We start from the raw sequence: 25,793 nt of genomic DNA on the forward strand, positions 1-25,793 counted from the left end.
ATTTATGTTTTGTTGTTAATTTGATGGATTATAATTTTTTGGCCTTTCTTCATATCACCCAATCAAGAAATCAAATTGTCATTCATTCTAAAGGATTTCATTTGACAAACTGTGACCTTGTGTAAATCTATAGATATTATTAAGTTAAGCTAACATAACTTTGTTGATTGGATTAGCCATAAGTTCTTGTACTAGCATATGATAATTTCATACAAAGGCTTTTGTAACTAATATTTAAGATTATTTTGATGGTGGTATGAGGGCACGAAAGATATTTGTTTCTTTATTTTGCTTGTTTTCTGTGTATTCAGCGTTAAATGTATAAAGTTGCATATACTTGCAGTAGACTGTAAGAATCAATTTTAAATGTGAACTATTCAGCGTAACGAACATTTAGTGATCCAATACCTTTTATACATGTCCCGAACATTACAATTTGAGACGCATTGTTATATCCAGACGTACCGGAAAAAGGACTGGTTGGAAAGAGTTATTTAGACAATGGTTGTGAACCCGTAATAAGAATGAATCTAATTATTGGAGTTCCATTAAGTTTACAAATTTCAAGGCAATAATAATTATTAGCAAATTTTAAACCTAATAGATACATTGAACGCTGAATTTGTCTATGTCTGTCATGTAACACCATGTCATGCCATGTTTGTCTCGTCACGTTCAGCCACGTCACTCGTTTCCGCTCTCAGTCACACGCACCATCTCGCTCTCTCGCCTCATTTCGAGTAGATGTCATGTAAACGCCGCTCCGCAGGACATGTCTCTTGTTTATTGCACTGTTCTTTATTCTTGTAAAATTTTAATATTTTGACATTTTTTTAATATTTCGACTCCCCATTTCGAAGTGATGCTAAATTAAATATTATGGGATTAACCAGGTTCTTTTTCAAATAACCAATGTGTCTAAATATTCAATAAAAGGAATATGATAATTATATTTTGAATGTAGGCGTCGATTGAATAATTAGTTGATTTTCAACTCGTGCGATTTCTAATTTCGGTGAATTTTTAGGTTTTGAGTCTACATATAAGTTGATGTCTTCAGAAAAATTGTTGAAAATCACCCATTTGTCAATATCCTAATGCAATCGTAACTATAATGCGCCAAAATCATCGCGATGACATCAAAATCCTATTGCCGAGCCTAAAATTGTTGAATGTGAGTATTTTGCTATAGTAATGCGATGCAATTAGGACGGATATCTATAGAAAACACCATTACTTGTTATTTTTTCGCCATCGCCTACATTCAAAGCTCATGTAGTTCGACTCTAACAACCTGGTGATCCCATGTAACAACCTAAGCGGAGCGGTGCGGTGGAGTTGCGCGTGAGCCGTGTGGGAAGGGCCGGGGCGGGGCGGGGCGGGGGCGCGGCTGCTCACGCTGTTCGTCTCGTCCAGAGGGCGGCGGTCGCCACTGTCGCCAGTAGTGACTAACGTGGCGTTTGCGCAGCGGCCGCTCTACGCAGCCGAGGACTCGGCGTGCTGAGGTTCCCGCGCGGTCGTCGGCCCTCCATCCTCGGCCGGGAGGGCTTCTTCGTCCGCTACGGCGACCGGGAGCGCGCCGCCGTAGCCACATTCGACTTCCTAGACGACCTCTCTGGCGGCTCCTCGCCGGAGAACACCAAAGACTGTACCTAAATTAGCAATAAACGCATCCCAAATATTATATTTTTCTATGTCACTCGTTTGTGATAGTTATGGTGAGTGGCAGTCGGAGTGCACGCGCTCCCCCGGTAGTGTTTGCTTTCGCGTAGCCCGTGTATCGACGGTGAGCCTAATAATTTATAGTGTGGCATTGTCTCGTCGATGGCTGCACGGTCCACAGGGCTGCAGCTTGCTGGAGGTGTCCCTCTTCTGAGCCTGTACACAAATTTAATGGCAAACCTCTCTATTTCTACAAACGTTAACGCTTTGTAAATAAACATGTCTAGCGTCTCATTTTCGCGGACAAGGTTGGTAGACAGATTGTTTGAAAGTTACTTTCTAAAACGTTAACGATTGTAGGTAGCAAGAGAAAAGTTAGAATCCAATGCATACTTTTCAAACTATCATGGTGTAGTTATCGTAGTCCTTTCACTTTGAAACTAATCAAACTATGACGAGGCACATAGTTATAAATCGATTTATAAAATTCTTTATAGATTTCTTTAGTAGGTGTGGGAGAAAGGGAATATACACAAATGGCATTGATGCGCTGTTTTTGTATAAATTTTACTAAGCAATGTTCAGATTTCCAAATTTACAAATAACGATAAATTGAACAAACATCCCAATGTTGTGATTTGCGCTTGAAACAATGCTAGCTTCCTACAAATGAAACAGCTTTGTAAAGCAATAGAAATAGGGTTGATTACTTCATGCGATGTCTAGCTTACGCTTCGAACCAATAACTGACAACTTAGGTAAGAAGACGAAATAACTACTGACTAAGTAAATGAAAGCTGCGGCCTCGAAGTAATGTGATATTTTTGTATATACTGTAAGTCCCACTTATTTTCATATACATTTAAATGGATTCCTTTTTAACCGAACGAAGCGTTACTGTTGGGTCTAGAACGAGTTCTGTTTCAGAGTCTGTAACATCTTTAAGTTGAGCGGTCGTGCGACAAAGTTATGTTTGCATCTCTTTCGCTCTGCATATAACGAAATAAGAAGAAACGAGAACGCATTATTTAGTCGCACGACCGCTACTTACTAATCATATACTAGGTACTTATGTAAATATTGACAATTACGAATAATTAACGAGTTAGTTACTACACTTATTAATTATAAAGAATAATGAACTATAACAATCGGTTAACATTATAGGAGATCCATTAAATCGAAGGGTACTAAACTATGTTAAGTGTATATAATAATTATGACGTCATTGAATGCTATTTATTGAATTGTATCGTTTGCGAGGTGTCGATCATTTGTGTATACTTTGGTACATATCATGAACTTCTATTATTTCTTAAGGCAACCATCCTGTATTTTTATGAAGTGACTTATGTAACAATTGAGAAATACTCGGTCCTACAGAAAACTGCTTATCTAAACAGCGTTTAAAAAAACTCTATTTAAGTAATTAAACATTGTTTATTCAGTGTAATAATGTTTATTTATATGTGTCAAAATATATAGATTATTATAAAAAAAATATATATTACTTTAAACACTTTTTATTTTTAATAACATAAACATGCTTTTGTATATTCCTAAAGAGATATTAGACGGACTTTTGTAGTAAGGCATCTAAACATGTATTAAATACATGTCTATTGCAACTTTTAACTTTTTTTGTGGTAAAACGGATTATGTTCATTCCATCATACCTCCTAATTAACAACTTGTTATTTTAAAACCTTTTTTTAAAATATGTATCATATAACTATAATGTAATACAAAATTACAAACAAGCCTTTGCATTTAAGTTATGCATATGGATATTTTATTTTAAATTCCAACTTATACATATATGTCTAATAAAACCTATCTTTAATAAAAATATATTCCACTTTATTTATACCTACAATTGGATAACACATATTTCTTTTTTGTTACATAAGTCGGAATCACAAGTAGGTATTAGGTAGAAGAGATAATGCAAGTTTAAAAATTAAATCTATATCCAGAGATATAGAGAATACCTTCTAATTCTATACTAAAGCCAATATTTTGCATGACGAGTTTTTACATACGATTGCGTTATCTTTTCACCTTATATCTACGGTCGAAGTAGCTTTTTGGATTACTTTGCAAATGTTGGTTGGACGCGGTTATAAACCTAAACGGTACATTGTAAACTTATAATGTAGTTTTATATAATGGCGGAACCAAAGCAGTTTGAACGCACGATTTTGCCTCCACTTGTTACGCTGCGACACTAATGTTTATTGCCCAAATAATTTTATTCCCAACTCTTTTTTTTTAAACTGTAATGATTGAAGACAATAAAGGAAGATTTATACTTATTATTAATGAATATAATGAAGTGACGGCACGAACGATATCTAAAATATTAAACATAGTATAAGCTAATAATAGCCATGTATTTGTCTTTTAGAAGCTGAATAGTAACTGAGAAAACACCCCTTCCTAGCCACGTTCGGATACACGCACTAGTGAATGATTTTCTTATCGTCAAAACGACAAATTATGTCCGTCCAAAACCGAATTCGTAATCTTAAGTTGAATAATGCTTCTACTACTGCAATAATTAATAAGGAGACATAATAATTTTACTGTAAAAACAACTTGTACATAGATATACATTATCCATTTCTGTTAAATTAACTATTAAAAACTGCGTTCCTTAGTTTTCCTGCCTGTCAATTACGGACTACTGTGTATCCGAGCGTGTTTTATTTTAATGAACTTTTAAAACGTTTGTATACATTTGAAAATGAATTTTTGAATAAGAAAAAACAAAACAGTGTTAATGTAATGTGGAATGTTAAAATGTAAATTTATCATAATGTGGACAGTATTTTGTTATATAGATACATACTTATTTCATCAATACAAAATCAGCATGCTATCATTTCTCGTAAAGATATTGTAAACATTGTATTAATGATTAATGATCATAGAATTCAAAGGTACTGTGATTGGTAACTACCGCTGGTTTTGGAGCACAAAAAAAAATGTCGAAAATAAAAGTTTATAAATGTATTGGGTGCATTTTGTTAGTACATTCTAACCTAAGACATAGTAATACATGAGATAGGTAGGTACTTTCAGCAGTACAAAATGTGTAGAGTAACAATATAATTATCTACTATTACAGATGGGTTCAATAAATGATTCCGTTCCCAAATTAAATTTTGTTTAATTTTTATACCCTCCCCTATCTAGACTTCAGTGTGTCATTGACATTTTTACGTATCTGTCATCCACATTAAAAATATCTTCGTCCTGGGTCTGATTCCTGGTGGAACCAATTTAGTTTAATAATTTAATAAGGTATAAATGAGTTTTTTTTTTATATATATAACACAGGGGGCAAACGAGCATGCGGCTCGCCTGATGGTAAGTGACTACCGCCACCCATAAGCACCCACAACACGAGAGACATTGCAGGTGTGCTGCCGGCTTTTTAAAAAGTTTATATTCTTGAAAGTTACGATGTCATATCGGTTCGGAAAAACTGCTGCTGAAAGTTGATATCAAAGCGTAGTTCTGCGTGGAAGAAAGTGCCTTGAAAAATTCACGGTGGAAGACCGCCACTCGTCCAGATGGTTGGGATGGAACTTTAGTTTGTGGCGGGTTGTACGGTGGTGAAAATCAGTAGCAGGTATCAATTCAAACAATTCCTCGGAATATTCCTCATGGTATATTCGACATAAGATGCGTAATTCATTATTTGTATAAAATGTATCAACAATACTAAAAAATATAGTTAAATGTGATACATCTTTATTGAATAAGATATAAATCAACTATCTACATAACATGCAATAATTAATTCTGTTTTATGTAATACTCTCCGCACAATCCACAAAAACAGGCACATATTCTTGAGATCTGAAAACGATCGAAGTAATGAAGTATTAAATTAAATCTGAAGTATTAAAATGTCTAAAAAATAGGTAAATATGTTAGTTCTAATACACACAAAAACTTTTGTTAATTTACACACGTTACGACAGCTTATTAAAACCTAAAACAAAAACAGCATACATAGATAGACGTCAGTAATCATTTTGATCACTGCTGATAACACGCCTCCACCATACCTACACTACTCTTAAAAAAGGGTCCTGAGCCAATTAGATAATTAAAAAAAAAACTGGCGGGAAACAGTTGTCAAAAATACTCTTTTCTATTTCAGTATTTTTTTTTCTCAATAGTATATTATTGTTTTATAGTTAAGTAATAAATAATAAGTCATTTGTAGTTAAAATACTATTTTTAATTGTAGTAAGTTGTTAGGAGTTTGGACCTATACAGAAGATGATAACAAACAAAAACTCTATTATAAACCGTGTATTTTCACCTAAGATTATATAGGTAGAACCTCGAGCCTCAAAAATGGATCAACTTTTTATCAGCTAATTGTCAAATTAGCTGACACGTTTTTTCATGTGTTCTATATACTTACGCATACAACGCATATTGACGTACTATTTAATACATAAAATGAGTATTTACGCATTAAAAAATGTAGAAATTATAAAACAAAATAAATATAGAAGTTATAAAAGAATCACTCATAACTATTTATCATGCAAAATTGTATGAAAAAGTTGACCCGCTTTTTTCGAAACATTTGTATGAGGACACTCTATCTATATAATATAAGATTGTAGCATGTAATTTTAGGCATTTTATTATGACCGCAATACATTTTTCGGCAATAAATATTCATAAAACAAAACCAAGACATTTAAAGTGTCCTTCGTGGAGGATAGAGGGAGCTGTACAAAAATCGTCAATATAAGCAACTTTGCCCCACTCCTGTTTCTGCCGTGAAGCAGCTATGTTCCAGTTAGAAAGATAGTAACACTATAGCCCTTGGTAATTGTAACTCATGAATAATGTAAGGGCCACAGTGTACTCTTGTCATGTCCATGGCACTATTAATGTCTGAAACGAAGGTTACTTAATCGTACAGTCCATCAGGTAGACCAAATTATACACCATCATGTCCATGGTAATAGTTAACTTGTCGTTACAAGATTCATAAAAAAAATTACAATATTTCTGTAACTATGGCACTCTTCTCGAGGTCAACTATTAGAATGTAAGATATGTGCCCGCATCATACAATCTATTCATACAAACGATAACACGAATGATAGTCTATACTTATTAACATGTATGTCTATACTTAGTAACATATATTTACTAAGATCATCGACAAAGTTCATTCGTTTGTCCATTATTTTTACTGTATACTCATAATTTTGCAGCTGAATCAATTTGGATGAAAATTGGCACAATTGCTTAATACTGAAAGCTGCATATAACAAAGCAACATGCCATTAAAAATTATTCACAAATCCGAATAAAACAAACCCATAAGTATTGCACTAACAGTAAAATTTAACATCTTTCCCAATGAACGAATGGTTAACACTAGGCTCCAAACAGCGAATTTGCCTGAAGATGTTTCGGTGAAACACGAGTCGCAAAACGTGCTTGAACAAAATGGCAGTTGGAGATTGATGGCTAGTATCGAACTTCTGGTAGTAATAGTGGTGGTCAATCTTTGAGTGTTGGCAGCCATACACATACTAATGGTAGAAGAAATAAAATAATTCTAATCAATCAGTGAACTGTGACTTCCTAGTTCAGTAAAAAATCTTTTTCAAAGAATAGAGAAAGACAAAAAACTTTTAATCTCCTATACTAAGGACAGTGCAGCTGATCTATATATTTTTACCTGTTTTTTAGGGAAAAATGTCCAGTTTTATTAGTAAAACACTCTCTAACTCGACACTTTGGTGTTGAGTGCAACATTTTTACCCATATAGTAGTAATAATGAAACACAATAAGACATGTAGAACATTTATTAAAATTTTAAATACTTAAATAATTTTGTCATGGCCGTTATTTAGACCTCAAATAAATAATTCAAAATCACAGATGTGTAGATTTACAAAACAAAAAAAAATAGTTTTCATAGCATACAATTCTAGAACAAACTTGATCGTAAAGTGAGTCAATATAATTACCGATACATCGAATACCACTAAAACAATAATTATGGCCAATTGGAAATTTATCAAAAACATTTACTATTTCAATTAGTGTTTTGATAAGATAACGACTACAATGAATATAAACGTACCAATAATTTAAGAACAATTAATTGTTCTTAATATTATAATCAAATAACCCACAATGGAATGATATAATGAGGTTCCCAACGTACATACAAGTATAGGTCGTCAACTTTGTACGCAGTATTCTATAGCAAAGCGCAGGGCGCGGGAGCAACAAGTAACGCGTTTGTGAAGTGTGAAAAATATAACGAGAGAGTAGAATACAGCCGAATGCGTGTTCTTTATTCTACCCTCCTCCCTCCGCGTTTAGTAGAAGCGACGCGTTCAAAGTTGAAAAACTATATGGTAGTTACGTTAATAACAACAAAAAATACAATACCCAATAATGGTAACCCAACAACCCAAACATTATTTTCTTTTCAGTTTTCAGCAATAGGCTAATCATAGACAAAGCTATTATTATCTCATCTGCTTTTACGACGCAATGCGGGTATTTTTACGGTTTGTGGATCCCCAATCCGAAGTCCCTTGCCCTCAGAAGTGGTACGCGTAAAGAATGAATAATATACTTATATATCAGAGATTAATAATACCCCATCAGTTCAGTTAATCCGTCAGCTTATATTATCTCCTGGTTCAAAGTTTACATTAGCTATTTTTACTTCTCTGACTCAAACTCGCATTTCTGTTTCAAAGAGAAGCAGGTAACGCTATAGAGACCGACCCTGACGAGTTCACAAAAGTGCAATCGTGTATGGGGCACGATGAAAGTAGACGTGTGCCTGAACCGAAAATTATAAAGTAGTTTAAAAATCCCAGACAAGTGTACTCTCATTATTGAACGTTAATTTGCTGTATGACTTCTTATACTATGATACTTTGTAAAGTACAGTTCGCCTTAAATATTTGGAACAAAATTACAAATAGCGAAGTTTACACAGTCGTCGTTTCAAGTTATTACATCTCTGCGTCGACACACACACCATACACCTACGATACATAATTAACGTGTTACTTAAACGGAAAGTTTTATAAATTATAAAACTCATTGCTAAATCCGCGTACGAGTCAATCAAATTTCCATAATATATGGGTGTAAATTGCCATACATTCCAACTATAGTAATTCATGTGAGGATCTAACTAATTCAGAGACAGATATGGAAAACAATAATAAAAAATGAGAAGCTGTATAAAACAAAATAAAAAAATCATTTATTCGCAGTAACAATTTCATGTTGCGTTAAAAACTGGGGATATATTTAAAATATTTGCTGCATGTTGTGACTCCAACGATTTACAACTAATAATACTCAAAATTCTACATAATAAAATTTGTGACACAAAAAATTTAGGAGTACTTTCATTCATAAATCGTCATTATGAAACGCATCTTTATATTCCTTAATATAAAAACACTATTGGAATAACGTTGCAAAATTCACGCTATAAGTTACATTGAATAACGTTATTTTCATAATTAAATTAATAACAGTAATAATTAACGCATACTTTCCCAATTAGATTTCCTTATCCAAATTCAGATCCAGTTAGGCAACCGAATACAAGCAGGTGGTCTACCATAAAATGAAATTCCGAAATTTCGGGCTCAATATCGTATTTTTGTGCGTATCAAAATCGACCCAGTAAATGGAGCTTAACATTTCGTTCATCATAAATCCTATCCTAATAGTCCAAAGGAATGATATTTTAACATTTTTAATAATTTTAAATAGCATGTATTATGTATTTTTAACATCAAATTTCTGTTTCGTTCGTCCCCGAAAATTCGGAAAATACTTCATGGTAGGCCCTCAGTTCATACAAAATAATGTGCATGGCACATATATTATATAATTATTTACGCTTTCCGAACGGAAATCTGAATTCCCGATAAAGAATCATAATCAAGAAACTGTGCGAAATCGTCCAACATAATCCAGTATGGATTAAAATTGTATAGTATACATTATCAAAGATAACTTACAATCTTATTAATTTTATCTCCAATATTCAAAGATAATGCAATTATTATCCTTTACGTAAAATTTCGTTGATGTAACTGTTACTAGAGTTTTAACTTTATTCAAAGCGCTATAAGGTTGTATACATAAAAGAATAAAACATTAAAACACCTCGTTAATTGTCTGATACTTGTTTTGCTAAAGACAGCAGCCACTCTAGACAAGTGCCAAATGAATCTATCTTCTTATATTTCTTACTATTTCTCATATGAGTACTAAAACAATGATTTACAACTAGTATTTCTTTTTTCATCTAAATAGCGTAATGCTCAATATAGACCAGCTTAGCATCCTCGAAAGAGCTGGCCACTACAACGAACCTAGGTAGGCAGGAGTTGAAGTGACAGCAGTGAAGTTAACAAGCATGTTAAAGGCCTCTTAAAGGCCAGTACAACAGAGGAAGAACGAGTTAGAATGCCGATATTCTGGATTAGTTGTAAAATATTAATCATATTATCTAGCAGCTATCGGTAAATGGAGGCAGATATTATTTCATTTGATACTCGTCGTTTCTTAATGACGGTCAATAGCAATAATATGTAAAGTCTAAAAAGTAAATACTTGACAAAATTACATTACTAGTAAGTAATTCCTAACATGACCATATTAACACTAATGTGTTACTGTAACGAGTATTTACATATTATTGCAGATGACTGTACATAATCAAAATTATGACAAAATTATTCCCGTCAAAAATCATACAAACGTTATGAGGAACAGCTCCTTAACTAGGGTAAAAAAACATCAACATAAAACATTACTGACAAAATATAAAATATACAAAAACCAATGTATAAACAGGTAGGTAAAACACCTACTAATATATTTTAAAAACGGTCAAACCGATCGTCAATCACTGAATTGATTTATTGTGGTCAGGTAACCAATAGCAACTAATGCCGATTATTTCCCATGATAAAACATAAAATATTGAATACACCAAGAACATTGGCGCTATAATGTAACAGTTGAGGAAATCAGCATTATATCTATACATTTATATATGTATTTATCACAATACGGAATACTCATGAAATTACTGTATACGTAGTACACGCGACGTGTATTATGTACATATAACCATCCATCGGACGCCTTTATAGTTAATCATAGCACGGTATGCTATCATACGATTTTATCGTCACAGTATAAAAGGTAACCAAAATATACAGTGTGAAATTGAAGTCATTAATTTCCTTGGAGAGTTAAGTTAATAAAACTGATATGACATTTCTGCCAAAGAATCGCATCGCATGGGCTATGTTTGTATAGAAGTCTCAAAATTATTTGTCGAATTTCAATCTCTTTCTTCGAAAAAATTATTCGATATCACCGGGAGCAAGACCCTTAAAAGGACCGCAGATGTATTAAATTTCACCTGTACACAAATTACATGGAGATGATAAAATAAAATTTTCGTATACACCTAAAATATCGTGATACCGTTGACGTCCACGATATAATCGCGGTAATTAAACGCATCTCTATACAACTGATGGTCTACCATGAAATGTTTTTCGAAATTTCGGAGCCAAACGAAACAGAAATTTTATGTTAAAATTACATAATACATGCCGTTTGGAAATATTAAAAATGTTAAAATATTGTTCTTTTGGACTTTCATGATAGGATGTATGACGAACGAAATGTTACGCTCCATTTATTGGTACGATTTTGATATAAACAAAAACACGAAATTGTGTCCGAAATTTCGGAATTTCATTTCATGGTAGACCCGCTGAAGACATTTTGCTGACGTGTGACGATTAAACCGTAACGATAAAATCATATCGCGTCGTACTACCATAAATTGTAAAATCACATAATGGTTATATAGTTATTATCAAACAAAAATGTACTGTTGCATCATTTTATACATAATACATAGCTACAAATATACTCTGAAGATTGACTAAAACAGAATGGCCGTGTCACAAATGCCCCAGACTTGCCAATTTCCAGCTTGAACTGGTTTTGATAAGATTCAAATGAGTTTTTGGAACCTGGCCAGTTACAATTGAGTTCAGTTCAAACGTATGTTCTTGACAATAGCAATAACCTTGATACTAAAATTATACGCCACACAACAAAAAGGAAGTATAAAAAATGTATAATATATTAAAAAAATAAAATAATAAAATTAAAAACAAATAAAAATATATAATTCTGGTATTGTATAATTCAGGAAGGATGTCTAATCTATTGTAATATCTTCAATTAATTTCAGGTCCAAATTGTAACTAAACACGTAAGAGATAATTTGTATAATCCAATACAAAATGTTATGCAAACATCGTAACAAATAATAACCAAAATTATACACGGAAATTAAAACTAATTTTGCGTGTAGAAAGTCTATTAAAACGAGCATATAGCAATCTAAATATACATAAATTATTTATCTTTCTTTAAGATTCTTAACATTTCTTAAGCTGCAAAAGAAAAATTTACATACAATCGTAACAGATTATTTTGTGATTTTTATTAAATTAAGACAATTTCAAATTATTATTATACACACACGTCATTTATACATATATAAAATTTAGATGCATAACTATTCAGTATTCAAATCCAGTTATCAGCACTCCTAAACATAATTTACAAAAAAAATATGGGATAATCTCTTCCGTTATCTATTTACATGTCCTGGGTGTAAAAATATAAAACCTAAACACATAAAATAGAAGTTGTTACCATCTTATACCTCGAATACACTACGTAGGTACTCATTAAAATGATATCAGGAATCTACATAGCTTTGCCATCAGATTCTTAAGTAAAAAGTACCTTTTAAGATCAATTTTATACTTACGATCTTATGCTACTGGTGCAAGGCAGAGCCAAATAACGATAGGTTTCGAATAATATGTGTCTGCAAGTTATTTTTCAAAGTCACAAGTAGAATTCAATTGTTCAAATACATAAAACATTCAACTCATATTTAAATTCCAAATTTCAACAATTTGATTCTTTTTTAAATTGTCATGTTCAAGGCAAAGGTCACTTTCATCAAGTGTTTTCTACTACTAAGTTTACTAACAAAAAGTTACGTGTACGAAATTCTAAAATATAAATACTTATGTACAAGTATTATTTTATAACTTAAAAAAAAAATACTTAATCGAATTAGTAATTTCCCACTGGTGAACATTATTTCATCGCATTATGCTTTAACTGCATATGTTGTTTCAAAAATATTAAAAAGAATGCAAGAGACATGAGTAAAAATATAAAGAAAAGATGCCATGTGAGGACTTGTGATATTAAAAAACGCATTGACGTAATATGTTTTTCACAATTGCGTACAATAAGCGTTTCGTTTGTACATATGTTACACAACTAGTTACATTGTTCTATACGACGATGATGGCAAATTACTTCAATTGTTGGATATATAATACATAATAATTATCATTAATATATACCGAGTCAAGATATCCGTTTACTTTAATCTCTAAACTCAACTGATTTTAATAAAATTTTACAAAATATAATTTACCTATATTGTTTGTAATGAATTCGATATGGGGTAAAACAACATTCGCCATATCAGCTATTTTACTGTAGTAAATTTTTGTTACCCATAAAATATGGCCAATAAATATTTTTCCTCTTTGTTTTCATTCAAGAAACTGGTTAGCACGCTGCCTTCTGATTTAAACACCTGGAAATTACTAGGTACTGTGACTACAACTGCCAGTGATAGGCATTAATAAGTTTGAGCAAATTTAATATTGCAAGCGTTCGTGGGCTACGGTGAACCTAACATTTTGCTTTATTACCTCGTTAGAAAAAAAATTATTGAAACACGAACAGTCCACAATCGATCGAATACAGATGTTCATACAACGAGGTAGCGATAAAACTATTGATTTTACAACAATGACAAATTAAAAATTCTTTTAAGCGCTGTTACTATTTGTTACATTGTCCATTTAGAATTTTGGATTTGACTACCACACACACACAAACACCTATATTTTTTTTCGAATTTTCATATTTAATTTAAACCGATTAACGTAAAATCATTCACCTATAAGTTACCCCACATCGGAGTTTTAAAATAATTATATTTTATTCATTATTATATAATAATAAATACATTTTAAAATGTCACACGTGTATAAGCAAATTAAAATTTAATTATAATTGTTTAAAGATTATGCAATTTGTTAACACATAAAATTTAGGTTTATCTTATCTCTTATTACTTTATACAATATTTAGCTTTGCCTTGCACTATATTATAAATTAAGCTCAACACTCACTGGATTTCAATAAATATTAAGTCTTGTGATGATCTGGAATGTTGGCGTAAATGGTATTTGAGGTTTTATATCGATTTACTATACCATATGATCACGAATCGCTAAATTAAAATGCGGTTATATTAAGATTTTTTTTTTTAATTAAATTACTCGTACTTTTCGACTTTATCATAAATATTACAAATATATACGTGTACAAGGTGTTTAAAGAGATCGAATTACACGAATCATAATAGAGATTTCTTTGTATAATCTGCCGATGTTAATATACTAGTCCGTTAATATTACGCCTTGAGCGCGAGAGATCTATTAAATTCGGCGGATTATGTAAACCTAACTCTATTATGACTCGTGTAAATGGACTACAAAGGCGAAATTGAGCTAAATTTTAATTAAATAATCTATAATATTAATGTATTATGATTAAAATTAAGTAACAGATATTCCGTTACATTTCAGCGCTCATTTCTCCTTCGTATTGACCTTTGACATTGCTTTACAAAGTGATTAATTTTGGATTCTTTTTAGACTTTTCGAATAAGTTTTTTTTTTATTTTTTATCCGAAATTAAATAATAATATTGCAATTTCTTCTTTTGTTGTATTTCTCCTTTTATTTTATATATAAAAACATGATTTTATTGAAATTGTTGTTGTTATGCGTCAAATAACCATATTTCTTTCTTTCTAATACAACTACTGTTTTTAATTGATTTTTTTTAAGTATCACCCTGTATATTTAATTATAGACCCTATATTCTCCTACATTATGACCTAAACTATAACCAATTTACGCCAACATAATTAAATAAATATCTAAATTTAACTTCCTAATCTTGGTTTCGATCCGCCTGATGTACACTGTCCGGTCTTCACGTTGACTTTTTTATTAGAGTCCTTCATTTCTTTCCCGCCAAATATATTTTGCTTCGGCTCCGACTCTTTATTTGCACTGTGTAAAAAAATATCAGTCTGTATTTTTCTGTCAATTAAAATTGTACAATGCAAAATCATGCTGATAAGCGTAGTATATACAGATAGACAGGAAGCGAATTTGAAAATGGAAACACGTATAAACAATACGACCTCCACATATATCACAATAATTAATGTTGATCCCCATTGATCTCCTTAATTTTCTTCCCGCCAAATTTTCGATTAACATATTGTTCATGCAATATTTATCTACACTATTTAGAGAGATACAAATTTGTAATATTTTTACTATGAAATAGGATTTCGCCATGCAACATCATGCTGTTATATGCAATATAGAAGCACAGAGTACTTATGTACAGAATGTGTAGTAACCTTTTCATGCAGCGACTAATCTGGAGAGTGATAACCACAACATGAATAAACAAGTACATTTTTGTTCCACAGATTAAAAAACACGACTGCCCTATTAAAAACTAAATAATCGTATTTAAAAAAAATACAATCAATGTCACTTGGGTCATAATATAAGGATAGTAACAATATCTTTTACATCCAAATTAATTAGGTATATAGAAATAATATTCATTTCTTCATATACATTACATTTCTTTTAAGCAACCGAGTTATAAGTAGCACCTGATAGTGCTCAGCAAGGCTCAGGTAAATCTATGAAATAATAATGTAAATAATTATTCGCATTATTGAAAAGGGTGAACGATAAATGAAAAAAAATAGAGAATAGAATAGTCAAAATGCTGGGCCACCTTATACGACATGACGATTTCTTAAAGAGCATAGTAGAAGGAAAAATAGTGGGCAAAAAACATGGGACATATAGAAGAAACACTAGGTGTCATGTCGTATAGGGAGGTCATGGATATAGGCTGGCTGGAATAAGGTGCATGAATTAGTTGCACTGACAAGAAGAAACACCTTAATAAAAAGTAAAAAAGAGAAATGTCTACAGGCAACGCGGTTACCACTTTCTAGATTGACCACAGGCCAATGCTTGCTTTCTACAGCAGAAATATAGACAGACAATAAGAAAAATTAAAAGTGAAATAAATAATGTCCTCTAAATTTAATAGGACTGATTCTGAGATAACATTTTTTTAAACTTATGTTTTAAATTAATTTTAATTGTAATAATTATGGGTGATTATTATTTTATGGACTATCAGAAACTAAATTTATAATAATTGAACTTAAATCTAGGCATTGGTAATATGGATACCGTTCCAATATCTATATGTTGGGTTCCTCTGTACACAGATGGCGGTAAAAAGGTCATCGTCCGTTTCAATATCGCCCATATAGTCGGATATCAATTTTCGAATATGTTAAAAGTCTGTTATTTGAATAACAGACTTTTAACATATTCGTTATTGGACCAATATATATTGTAAATAAAATATATAGATATTACAATAGTTGTGACCATTTTGTATTACTGTGGCACATGCATGAGGGAAAAAAATTTTTACTAATTTTATGCATTCTGATTTTGTTTTTTTTTTTATTTTTTGTACATGTATCTTTATCTTTTTTCACTTTGCATTTGTGTCTGTTGCTGTGTCTGTGCTGTAAGTGATGCAAATAAAATATCTATCTATCTATTACCCATCCCTACTTAAATCTATTCAAAATGCAATACATATTGGTCCATAGCATAAAGATTTGACAGTAATATTAAATAGAAATTTTAATTTTAAAGACAGGATTAGAGAAATGGTGTCTTAGATCCGACCACAATATCACTATCATAAATGTTGATTCTTGTTGATCCTAAACGTCTTACTTCTTAATAATAAAATTTTAACTAGGCGACCTGTGTACATGGGAGATATTTAAGAAAATTAATATGAAGGGTCTTAATAAGACTAATAGATGCTAAAACAGTAATTTTTAGAAATTTTGTCTATCTATATATTTATTTTGACATTACCAAATTAAGTTTACATTTGAGACGCCATCTAGAAGTCATTTATTTCATTGGTGTTCCTAGTTCGGAAAGCTATGCGTACAAAGTAGCGTGCAGAAAGCTATTACATGCTAATTTCAAATTTACACAAAGTTATATGGTGGGATATACTTTTTCGACATAAAAAAGTATTTACTCTGCAGAATCTAGTAGTTTGACAACAAGTCTTCAAAATCCGCCTTTAACGTGCGAAGCATATACAGGAAAAAAAACTTAAAAAAAATTTATGCAGGCAAATTTTTTATGTAGGCATTATTTTTATCCTATTAAAGTGTTATCTTTAATATTAAAAAAATACATTGATAAAAGTAATTAAAAAGGGGCGTTAATATATAGATGAAACTGTAACCGACTCTATCTATGGGCATGTGCACTTATCCTAAACACCTGCATAGTATTTTAAAAAAAATATTATGATAATTACTGAATTGTTTACTACGAATTGTGTATTTATTATTAGATCACATAAGCTTTCTTTCTTTTTGACGCAAAAACTTTTTGATACACGGATAGAGCATAAGGTACTTTATGCACCTACTAATTCATGCGATCGAAGCCGAAATATATAACTAGTGCATTAATAATTAGGATATGATAATTAGGAGAAAGAGCTAATAAATAGTTTTTTTTTTTTCAAGTTATATTTATATAGGTACATTATTTTTTCTACATGTGACCGTCACATTTTGGAAATTTTCAACATAGTTTGTGACTTGAAATAGTTTACGAAACCTTAATTTATACCTGAAAATATGTTATAAAAATTCTTGATTGTCAAATCTAATATTTACTATTAATGACGTCACGATTTTATATTGCTGCGAAAAACATCCCATACTATGAACCAATTTTAATGTTTCATTCTTTAATAAAAAAAACATTGGTCATACAAAATTATAGGGTTAAATTCGAATAATTCCAAATTACTTATTTAGAAGTCGCCTGAACTAAGTCATAAGTAAATAAGGCGAAGATTTACTTAACATTACACATCTTGTTACTTTGTTAATTGTTATAATATCACACTTGTAAATAAACGTAAATGCATATGAGTAAGTCACTGATAGATAACACAATCAAGAGCAAATAAATATACACTTTAATACTTAGAATTCAATTAATTCATAGGCACATTTGCTCTATTATATCTTTGGTTAGATAAGGAAAGAATACGACATGACAACATTTAGAAGGCATTTATACTTTATACTAGATAATTCTGTTTATGTTTTCTTGGATATAAAGTTTTTTTTTTTTTTTTTAATGGATGATAATGGAATGATCACCCTGTTTGCGCCAACGGTATACGCTACCGGGGCTCCTGAGGGATAACAGGTGAGAATGAAAAGGCAAGTCAATTAGCTCATATTGATGAATACACCTGGAATTCAGCACGATGGTTTCCAAGGGGGACCACGTGGAGGTCAACCTGACAAGGTATTTTGCTAGCAATGGCACTAGTAGCCTGCATTACTAACTCTCTGCAATGCATTTGAGGCCGTCACTCCATCTAATGGAGGATCATCCTTAACTGCGTACGCTCGTACAGGGGAAAGGGATTGTTAGTAATGGAGACTGAGAATCCCAGTGCTAGCAATATACCCAACCAGGTCGATCTCCTCGCGGTTCCATCTGGAAACTATCATGGTTAATTCCTGATGAATTCATCATGATGGGCTAACTGATCTGGTGCTCCGCCAGCGTATTTCGTTAGCGCAGGCGGGGTTATTATTCCATTTTCACCCATCAAAAAAAAGTCCTCTCCATAGCTCGCTGAGTAATTTGAAGCTTCCTCATAAGGGCAACCGTGTAGGACTATATATTGGTTCCAAAGGTTCGTCTTCAAACGTTGAGGTATTTTGGATGAGACGAAATGTAATAGTTTTCCGATTATATAATATAAATTATAGAATCCGAAACGAGGATACCGCAAAAGAACCAAAATAACCGACATAGCCCGAAGGATAAACAAGCTGAAGTAGCAATGGGCTAGTCACATAGCTCGATGAACCGACAACCGATGGGGAAAAAAGAGAAAAAAGGTGACTGCGTACGGGTAAACGCAGTGTAGGACAACAAGATGGAGTGACGATCTGACATACAATGCAGGAGTCAGTCAGAGCAGTGGATGCAGATGGCTCAGGACCGTTCTTTATGGCAATCTAGGGGGGAAGCTTATGTCCAGCAGTGGACGGATAATGGCTGAAATAACCGAATGAATGAATAATAATAATAATAAACAGATATTAATATTATTATTAGCGCAAAAATTACTAAAAATATGCAAACACATAACACAGAGTTGGCACGGAAAATCCATAAGGAAAATGTTTCAATTCATTAGCAATTTTAAATACATTTTGGCTGCGATTTTAGCGTATTATTATCGTACCGGTGACATACACGATTACGTCTTTATCCCACACAGTTCACGTGCTAATTATTTTTAATGGAAATTAATAGCTATATAAAAGCAACTATTATTTCTAACCAGCCAGTAATGTTTGTTGTCAAACATGCCAAAGAGTTCCAAATTTTTAAATATAATGCTAACAAGCACACCAAATATATTTTTCGTGGCAGAAAAAAAAACAACTGTGTCAATAACGTATAAATTAAATTGTAAATATTTGAATTTAGAACACGGTATAATGTGATAACGATAACTTTTGCTTCGCAGCTTCACTCCGCAAAGAAAAACAGCAACTTTAATCATCACAAAAGTAAAAACAAACAAACCGCATCGATTACTAAAATAATTATAGAAGTTTATCCTTATTCTATTAGTATATCCTACGGTTTTTTTTTTTTTCTTTTTTATTAGTAACTGATTGGAGGGACGAAGTAAAATACTACTTAAATTAATTTTTTTTTAGTAATGAAAAGAGATGGTCTGGACTAGTAAAATAAGGAACCTATAATAAGAAGCATCTGTTTCTATCCCAATACAAAAACAGTTCAACTAACCTATTCAAAAATAACAACGCTATATCGAAACACTGATACAACATAGAAGACTGTACTAGAGCAGATAGAACAACTGCTGTCTCTTTCTAACACAAGTTAACTCCATTAGCTAGATACGAGAAGAGAATGTTTTAGGTAGAGAACATGTCTAACATGAAATGAAAATCCAAGTTTTCAGGCTCAATTTCTTGTTTTCGTTCATACCGAAATCGGCCCAGTGAATGAAGTATAACATTATGTTTTTCATGAATCCTACCATAAAAGTCAAAAAGAATAATATTTTAACATTTTTAATATTTTCAAATGGTATGTATTATGTAATTTAAAAATCAATTTTGTGATTCGTTCGACACTGAAATTTCGAAAAACATTTCATGGTAGACCCTCAGTTGCTATCTGTATCTGACACAGGTTAACACCATATGCTAGATACGAAAAGAGCATATTCCGTGTTTTAACTAAACACGTCCTAACTGGACGATGCGGTCGTTTGTGAATTGCGGTCGGTTCTCCCTGGAAACTATCATGGTTCATTCCTGATGAATTCATCATGATGGGCTAACTAGCCTGTTTTCATTCTCATATATTACCCTTCACTGGTGCTCCGCCAGCGTATCCCGTTAGCACAGGCGGGGTTACCATACCATTTTCACCCATAAAAAAAAACACTTATTACGGTTTCATTGGCACAATTCCGAATTGTTATTTCTTAAAACCTGTTATATTTGACTGTTATGTTGACACGCCTCATCTCTAAAAGTGAGGCAATTTCCGAACAATCCTGAGTAAATAATACAAAATACAGGTACAAATAATATTGCATCATGCTGATGCTCTCGTCAGTCGCGGGAGGCTGACTCACGTCACACTCGCCGCCCACTCATCACAACCACGTACGTGCCACAAAAAACGTACTTCGTCTATTGACTACCTTACTTGTCCTTTGCTGTTTTAACAAACGTTGTCATAGTAATTAAAGATTGTATCCCACAAAAAAAACGATTTCAATTGTGATAAAATCAATTTTAATCTAAAAACTAATCCGATTTTGATAAAATTTTATGCGAACAATCACTAAGTATATCCTTTGATATAAAAAAAAGAATTTTCCAAATTTATTTAGAATTGACAGAGGTATGAGGTAATAAACATAAATAAAATTTAAAATCGAATTTAGAATCTTTCTTTTTGAAGTCGGTCGGTAAAAACCTATGGGTTTATTTTCTGTAACGGTCATTATTAATTTTACTCTTATTGTTACTTTTTAACACCGCAAGAGCCTGACTCACGTGCAACATTTCCCCAATCAAGTCAACCACGTACGTGCCACAACAAACGTACTCCGTGTAATAATTGTAACTTTCCTGCCTGTTATTTCTTGTTATTGGGAGAGGTGATTATAGTAAAGGGGACAAAAGTCCCCACTGCTAATTAACAATACACCTTATCAAATCAATATTCCCGCAGTCCCCCTGAAAATCGTCATGGTTAAATCTTAGAATTCATCTCGGTTGGCCACCTAACCTTTCGAGAGAACTCAACTACTATTCCATTATAGAAAATGTTAAACTTAACATGCGTACATTTTGCCGAGCATAAAAAAACCAATTCGACAAAGAACAATCCTACTTTCGTCACTGAAATAAAATTACAAATAATAATTATAAATTTGACAAATAATAACACTTGGTAGATTCTATTTTAATAAAAAGTTCATCGTGGAAAAATAATACTTATCAATCACGTATTTCCACTCGGTAATTCTTAGTACACAGTAGTAGTAGTTACACAAATTACCTAGTTACATACATATATTTTATTATCTAATTCTGTAACCTACTAATTTTACTATAACTATAAACGCGAAAGTTTATGAGGAGATATAATAATAATAATAAAGTAATTTATTTTCTTCACAATACCAGTAGTACATCTTATTATTATCAATGTAAGTTAATACAAGAGATTTATTTTTGAAGGTTACATAAGTTTTTTTTTCTGATGGGTGAAAATAGTATGGTAACCCCGCCTGCGCTAACGGGATACGCTACCGGAGCACCAGTAAAGGGTGATAGATGAGAATGAAAACAGGCCAGTTAGTCCATCATAATGAATTCATCAGGAATTAACCATGATAATTTCCAGGGAAAACCGCGAGGAGGTCGACCTGGTTGGGTATATTGCTAGCAATGGGATTCTCAGTCTCCATTACTAACAATCCCTTTCCCCCCTAAGCTAATGTATTGTGAAGATAACTGGTGTCTGAAATTGGATAAACCTATGTTACAAATCACCAGGTCCTCACTCCGCGGTGTTGGCACTATTATACAATTTGCTCTGAATGGATGTTTATTTTTTTTTTCACGCAAAAACTATCAAATGAATTTGAATGAAATTTAGTACTTCATACACGGGCAAAGTTGCAAAAACCAGCGAATTTAACACATACATAAAATTTTAAGATTCACAATTTTTAGAATAAAAGACAGCAATATCAATCATGACAGAATTAATATGAAATTAACACGTGAGCGAACTATGTATATTGGTTATAAAAAGAATTATAAAAATTGGGTTATAAATTTACGAGTTAACCACGACAGCTTTCAGTGCGACCATGAGGAGTGTGACAAAGGAGCCACTAGACTCCATTACAAACAGTTGTATTTAAATATCTTATGCTCCTTTACATATATATTAACTCTTTGATTGATATTAAGGATGTTTAGCCTGTGTTTTTAAATTTATTAATTATCTACATTGTAATTCAATTTTTGTTAATTATATGTGGTAGCTACTAATTAGCTCATTATTGTCATGTATAGTTAATTATTAAGTTATTACAGCTGTAAGCTTCCTTTAAAATTAATAAATAAATAAATAATAAACTTTATATGAGACAGATAATGTTGTAAACAATGCAGCAATGTAAAGGTTAAACAAAAATTTTGTAATAAACCAACAAAACATTTTTCTCCTCTAAAGAATAATTCATATGTGGTACTGGCCATTTAGAGATTTAAACTAATATTCATATTGTTATGAAGAAAAATAAACAGATAATATAAGTGCACAATAAAATATACCTTAGTGTTATGAGAATAGGGAATAGAATAGTTTCTCCTAATAATATAATAATCTTGTATGGTTAGAGAGACCATATAAAACAATTGCACCTACAAACTCGCTTCACCCACTTGTTGTAATATAAATAGTCCTTTAGTTTTAAGGCAACTAGCTACTATCTATCTCTTTTTTTTTTCATATTAACATCTACCACAGCAGGGCTGTTTTTATATCTATCTAACATACAATATTTTATTCATCAAATTAGAATGGACACCATATACTAAAATATTATTTCTCTCCTAATATGTGACCAAGTGTGAGTGCTCCTAATACTAATTATACTAATTTAATTGTATTTAACTAGTTATTAGTTAATAAATTAAAGCAACATCCAAAGCAGTGTACATGCACCTCATACCAAGACAGAATATTCAAATCTTACCTGAGCATTATCCTGAAGTTCTCCAATTCCCTTATACTATTTGATAGTCTAGCGAATGCATTAAACAATGCCACTATCTCAGTTCTTTGCAATCGTTGCGATTTGTGCCTCAGTGGCAGCTTGCCTTGCTCTGGATCCCCATCAGAACTGTCCCATCTACCCGAAAATAAAATCTTGAGGGCTGTTCCTAGACCTTGAGTTTGCAGCTTACCCCAAAGTTTACATTTATCACATCCAACACAGTCCATTATTCTTGATATATTCCAAAAATGTTCACGGAACTCATTTTTAAGTGTTGCTGCTTGACTACCTCCGTTGAACATTGATGACTCATTGAAATGATCTGGGAAGGTGTAAATGACCCCGAGCATATTACGTATTGCATGCCGGGTCTCTTCATCCTCTATAGGATTACCAGTAAAATACTCCTCCCTCTCTAAATAGGGTCCGGCTTTTGCTAGAGCTCTCATTTCTAATAAATATACAAAATACAGATTTTTAAGCCAATTTGGACCTTCCCCAAATGTCTGAGATGGGTCAAAACGACGCTGAAACTCTTCCAAATTCGGTCCCCACTCTCCCTCAGGTGGTGCAGCAAATCCAACTGTCTTTTCTGACAGCAAATATTTAGAACATAAATGAATATTAATGCTTGTATGCAAACCTGACACAGCCCTGTAGAAAACTCTCTTCTCTAAACACATATTGCTTAAATCTGAACTCAAAACATAAGGGAATGACTCATAAGGGTTCAATTTAGGACGAAAGCAATTTTCCTGGTATATGCTCCGCCAGATTCTGTGCGCTGATGACCCTTTATAGCCAGTGTAACGTTCGGGGTTCAAAGATAAATCAACATATTCAGCATCAACATTTCTGTCATCATTTTCACAAAAATTTTCAAGAGCATCATCATATGCTTTCCACTTTGCAATTTCATATTGACTAGCTGCACTTATAGTCATATTAAGGTAACTCAAATCAGGATCATGATCAGCATCAGAGCCACATTCGGACTGAGCTTCCTTGGTGTACTTTGTGGCTGGAGTCTCGTCGATATGGTCATTATCATAACCATTCGCGTATCCAGGCACACTTTCTTTAGAACATTTTTTTATATGACAGTATTTCATAGCGCACCTACTGTCATCCGCCCAAAATGGGCATTCCTTCTTTAAATTTACTTTGTAGAAACGGAAATAATCCTTACTCACTAAGCTCTGGATGCGAGGAAAGATCTTTACATTGTTGAAGTAGTCAATCGTGTCGACACTGCAAGAACAGTCGCCTAGGGCTCCGTGAAGCGCTTCGAAGCATACATTACTGTTGCAAGGCTTCCATTCATACAGCTCTGTGTCGTAACCGACCGCCTGAACTATCGCAAGAGCGAAAATTATAAACACAACACAATATTTCTTATAAGCCATTTCAGTAGCATCTGTGCGCATCGCATTTAGTATTTATCGGATAAAGTTTGTAATTCGTAAAGTCCACACACTGCACATTTAGAATATACTATAGTATCGACGGTTGTCAACGAAGTGAAAGTATTTTTTATCACACGAATACGAACAAGTTATAGGTAATAAAACGACGTACTAAAACAAACGTACATACTATAATACAATCCATTCCGTCTGGTTTTTTTTTTTTTTTTTTTAGTACGTTTGTTCCGTTTGGAACAGGCTAAGGTCGGAGACCATGCTGCCTAGTCTTCAAAAAGATAAATTGTCTGGAATAACCATTCCGTCTGGTCCGCTGACTGTCAAAAATGACATTTGTCAGTAGTCCTGTCAAAGGTCAGTTTTGTAAGACCGCAGCTAAGATCCTTAATCTATGGTTCAGTCCATCAATCATAGGTAGATAAAGTCATAAATGTTGCAATATCGGAGCCTTAAATAAATCACTTTTAATAGTGTTATCTACAATATTTTATACACACACACACATATATATATATATATATATATATATATATATATATATATATATATATATATATATATATATATATATATATATATATATATATATATATATATATATATATATATATAATATATAATTCTCGTGTCGCGGTGTTTGTCACCAAACTCCTTCGAAACGGCTTTACCGATTTTTATGAAATTTTGTGTGAATATTGGGTAGGTCTGAGAATCGACCAACATCTATTTTTCATGCCCCTCAATGATACAGGTGACCCACCCCTAAATAACTTTTTTTTATTTTTTCCACAAAAAAAATTATTTTTATTTTATTATGATTTAGCATTGAAAAATACATACAAATTCAAAGCTTTTACGATCAACTGTTCCCTGTTTTTAATCGCAATTTTTATATGCCGCAATAGGTTGCAAATTAACAA

General features: G+C 32.4%; 2 protein-coding genes across 10 annotated transcripts in view; one reads left to right on the forward strand and one right to left on the reverse strand.

The window, feature by feature from the left end:
- Positions 1-4,827, forward strand: part of LOC113517440 (uncharacterized) — a 512,876-nt gene extending 508,049 nt beyond the window's left edge. For 6 of the 8 annotated variants that reach the window (XM_052903325.1, XM_052903481.1, XM_052903521.1 and 3 more), the window contains one exon: positions 1,469-4,827. In XM_052903325.1, the coding sequence (XP_052759285.1) occupies positions 1,469-1,656 (188 nt within the window). In that variant the 3' untranslated portion in view covers positions 1,657-4,827. Of the gene's footprint in view, positions 1-679; positions 1,371-1,416 lie in introns of those variants that run through there. The other 2 variants (XM_052903447.1, XM_052903411.1) reach the window with 2 other exon arrangements.
- A 492-nt stretch (positions 4,828-5,319) lies between these two features.
- LOC113522116 (ero1-like protein) lies at positions 5,320-25,060 on the reverse strand. Of its 2 annotated transcripts, none has more exons than XM_052891868.1 (2): positions 23,429-25,060; positions 5,320-5,529 (listed from the first exon to the last, which is right to left on the reverse strand). In XM_052891868.1, the coding sequence occupies exons 1-2, from the start codon at positions 24,874-24,876 to the stop codon at positions 5,478-5,480; spliced, it is 1,500 nt and encodes a 499-aa protein (XP_052747828.1). In that variant the 5' UTR covers positions 24,877-25,060; the 3' UTR covers positions 5,320-5,477. The 2 variants fall into 2 exon arrangements, with proteins under 2 accessions (XP_052747828.1, XP_052747774.1); XM_052891814.1 differs by lacking the exon at positions 5,320-5,529 and adding an exon at positions 13,863-14,982.
- Positions 25,061-25,793: the final 733 nt, after the last annotated feature.

The sequence above is a fragment of the Galleria mellonella genome, unplaced genomic scaffold, assembly GCF_026898425.1.
Source record: "Galleria mellonella isolate WM207_F2 unplaced genomic scaffold, CSIRO_AGI_GalMel_v1 utg103, whole genome shotgun sequence".
NCBI lineage: Eukaryota > Metazoa > Arthropoda > Insecta > Lepidoptera > Pyralidae > Galleria > Galleria mellonella.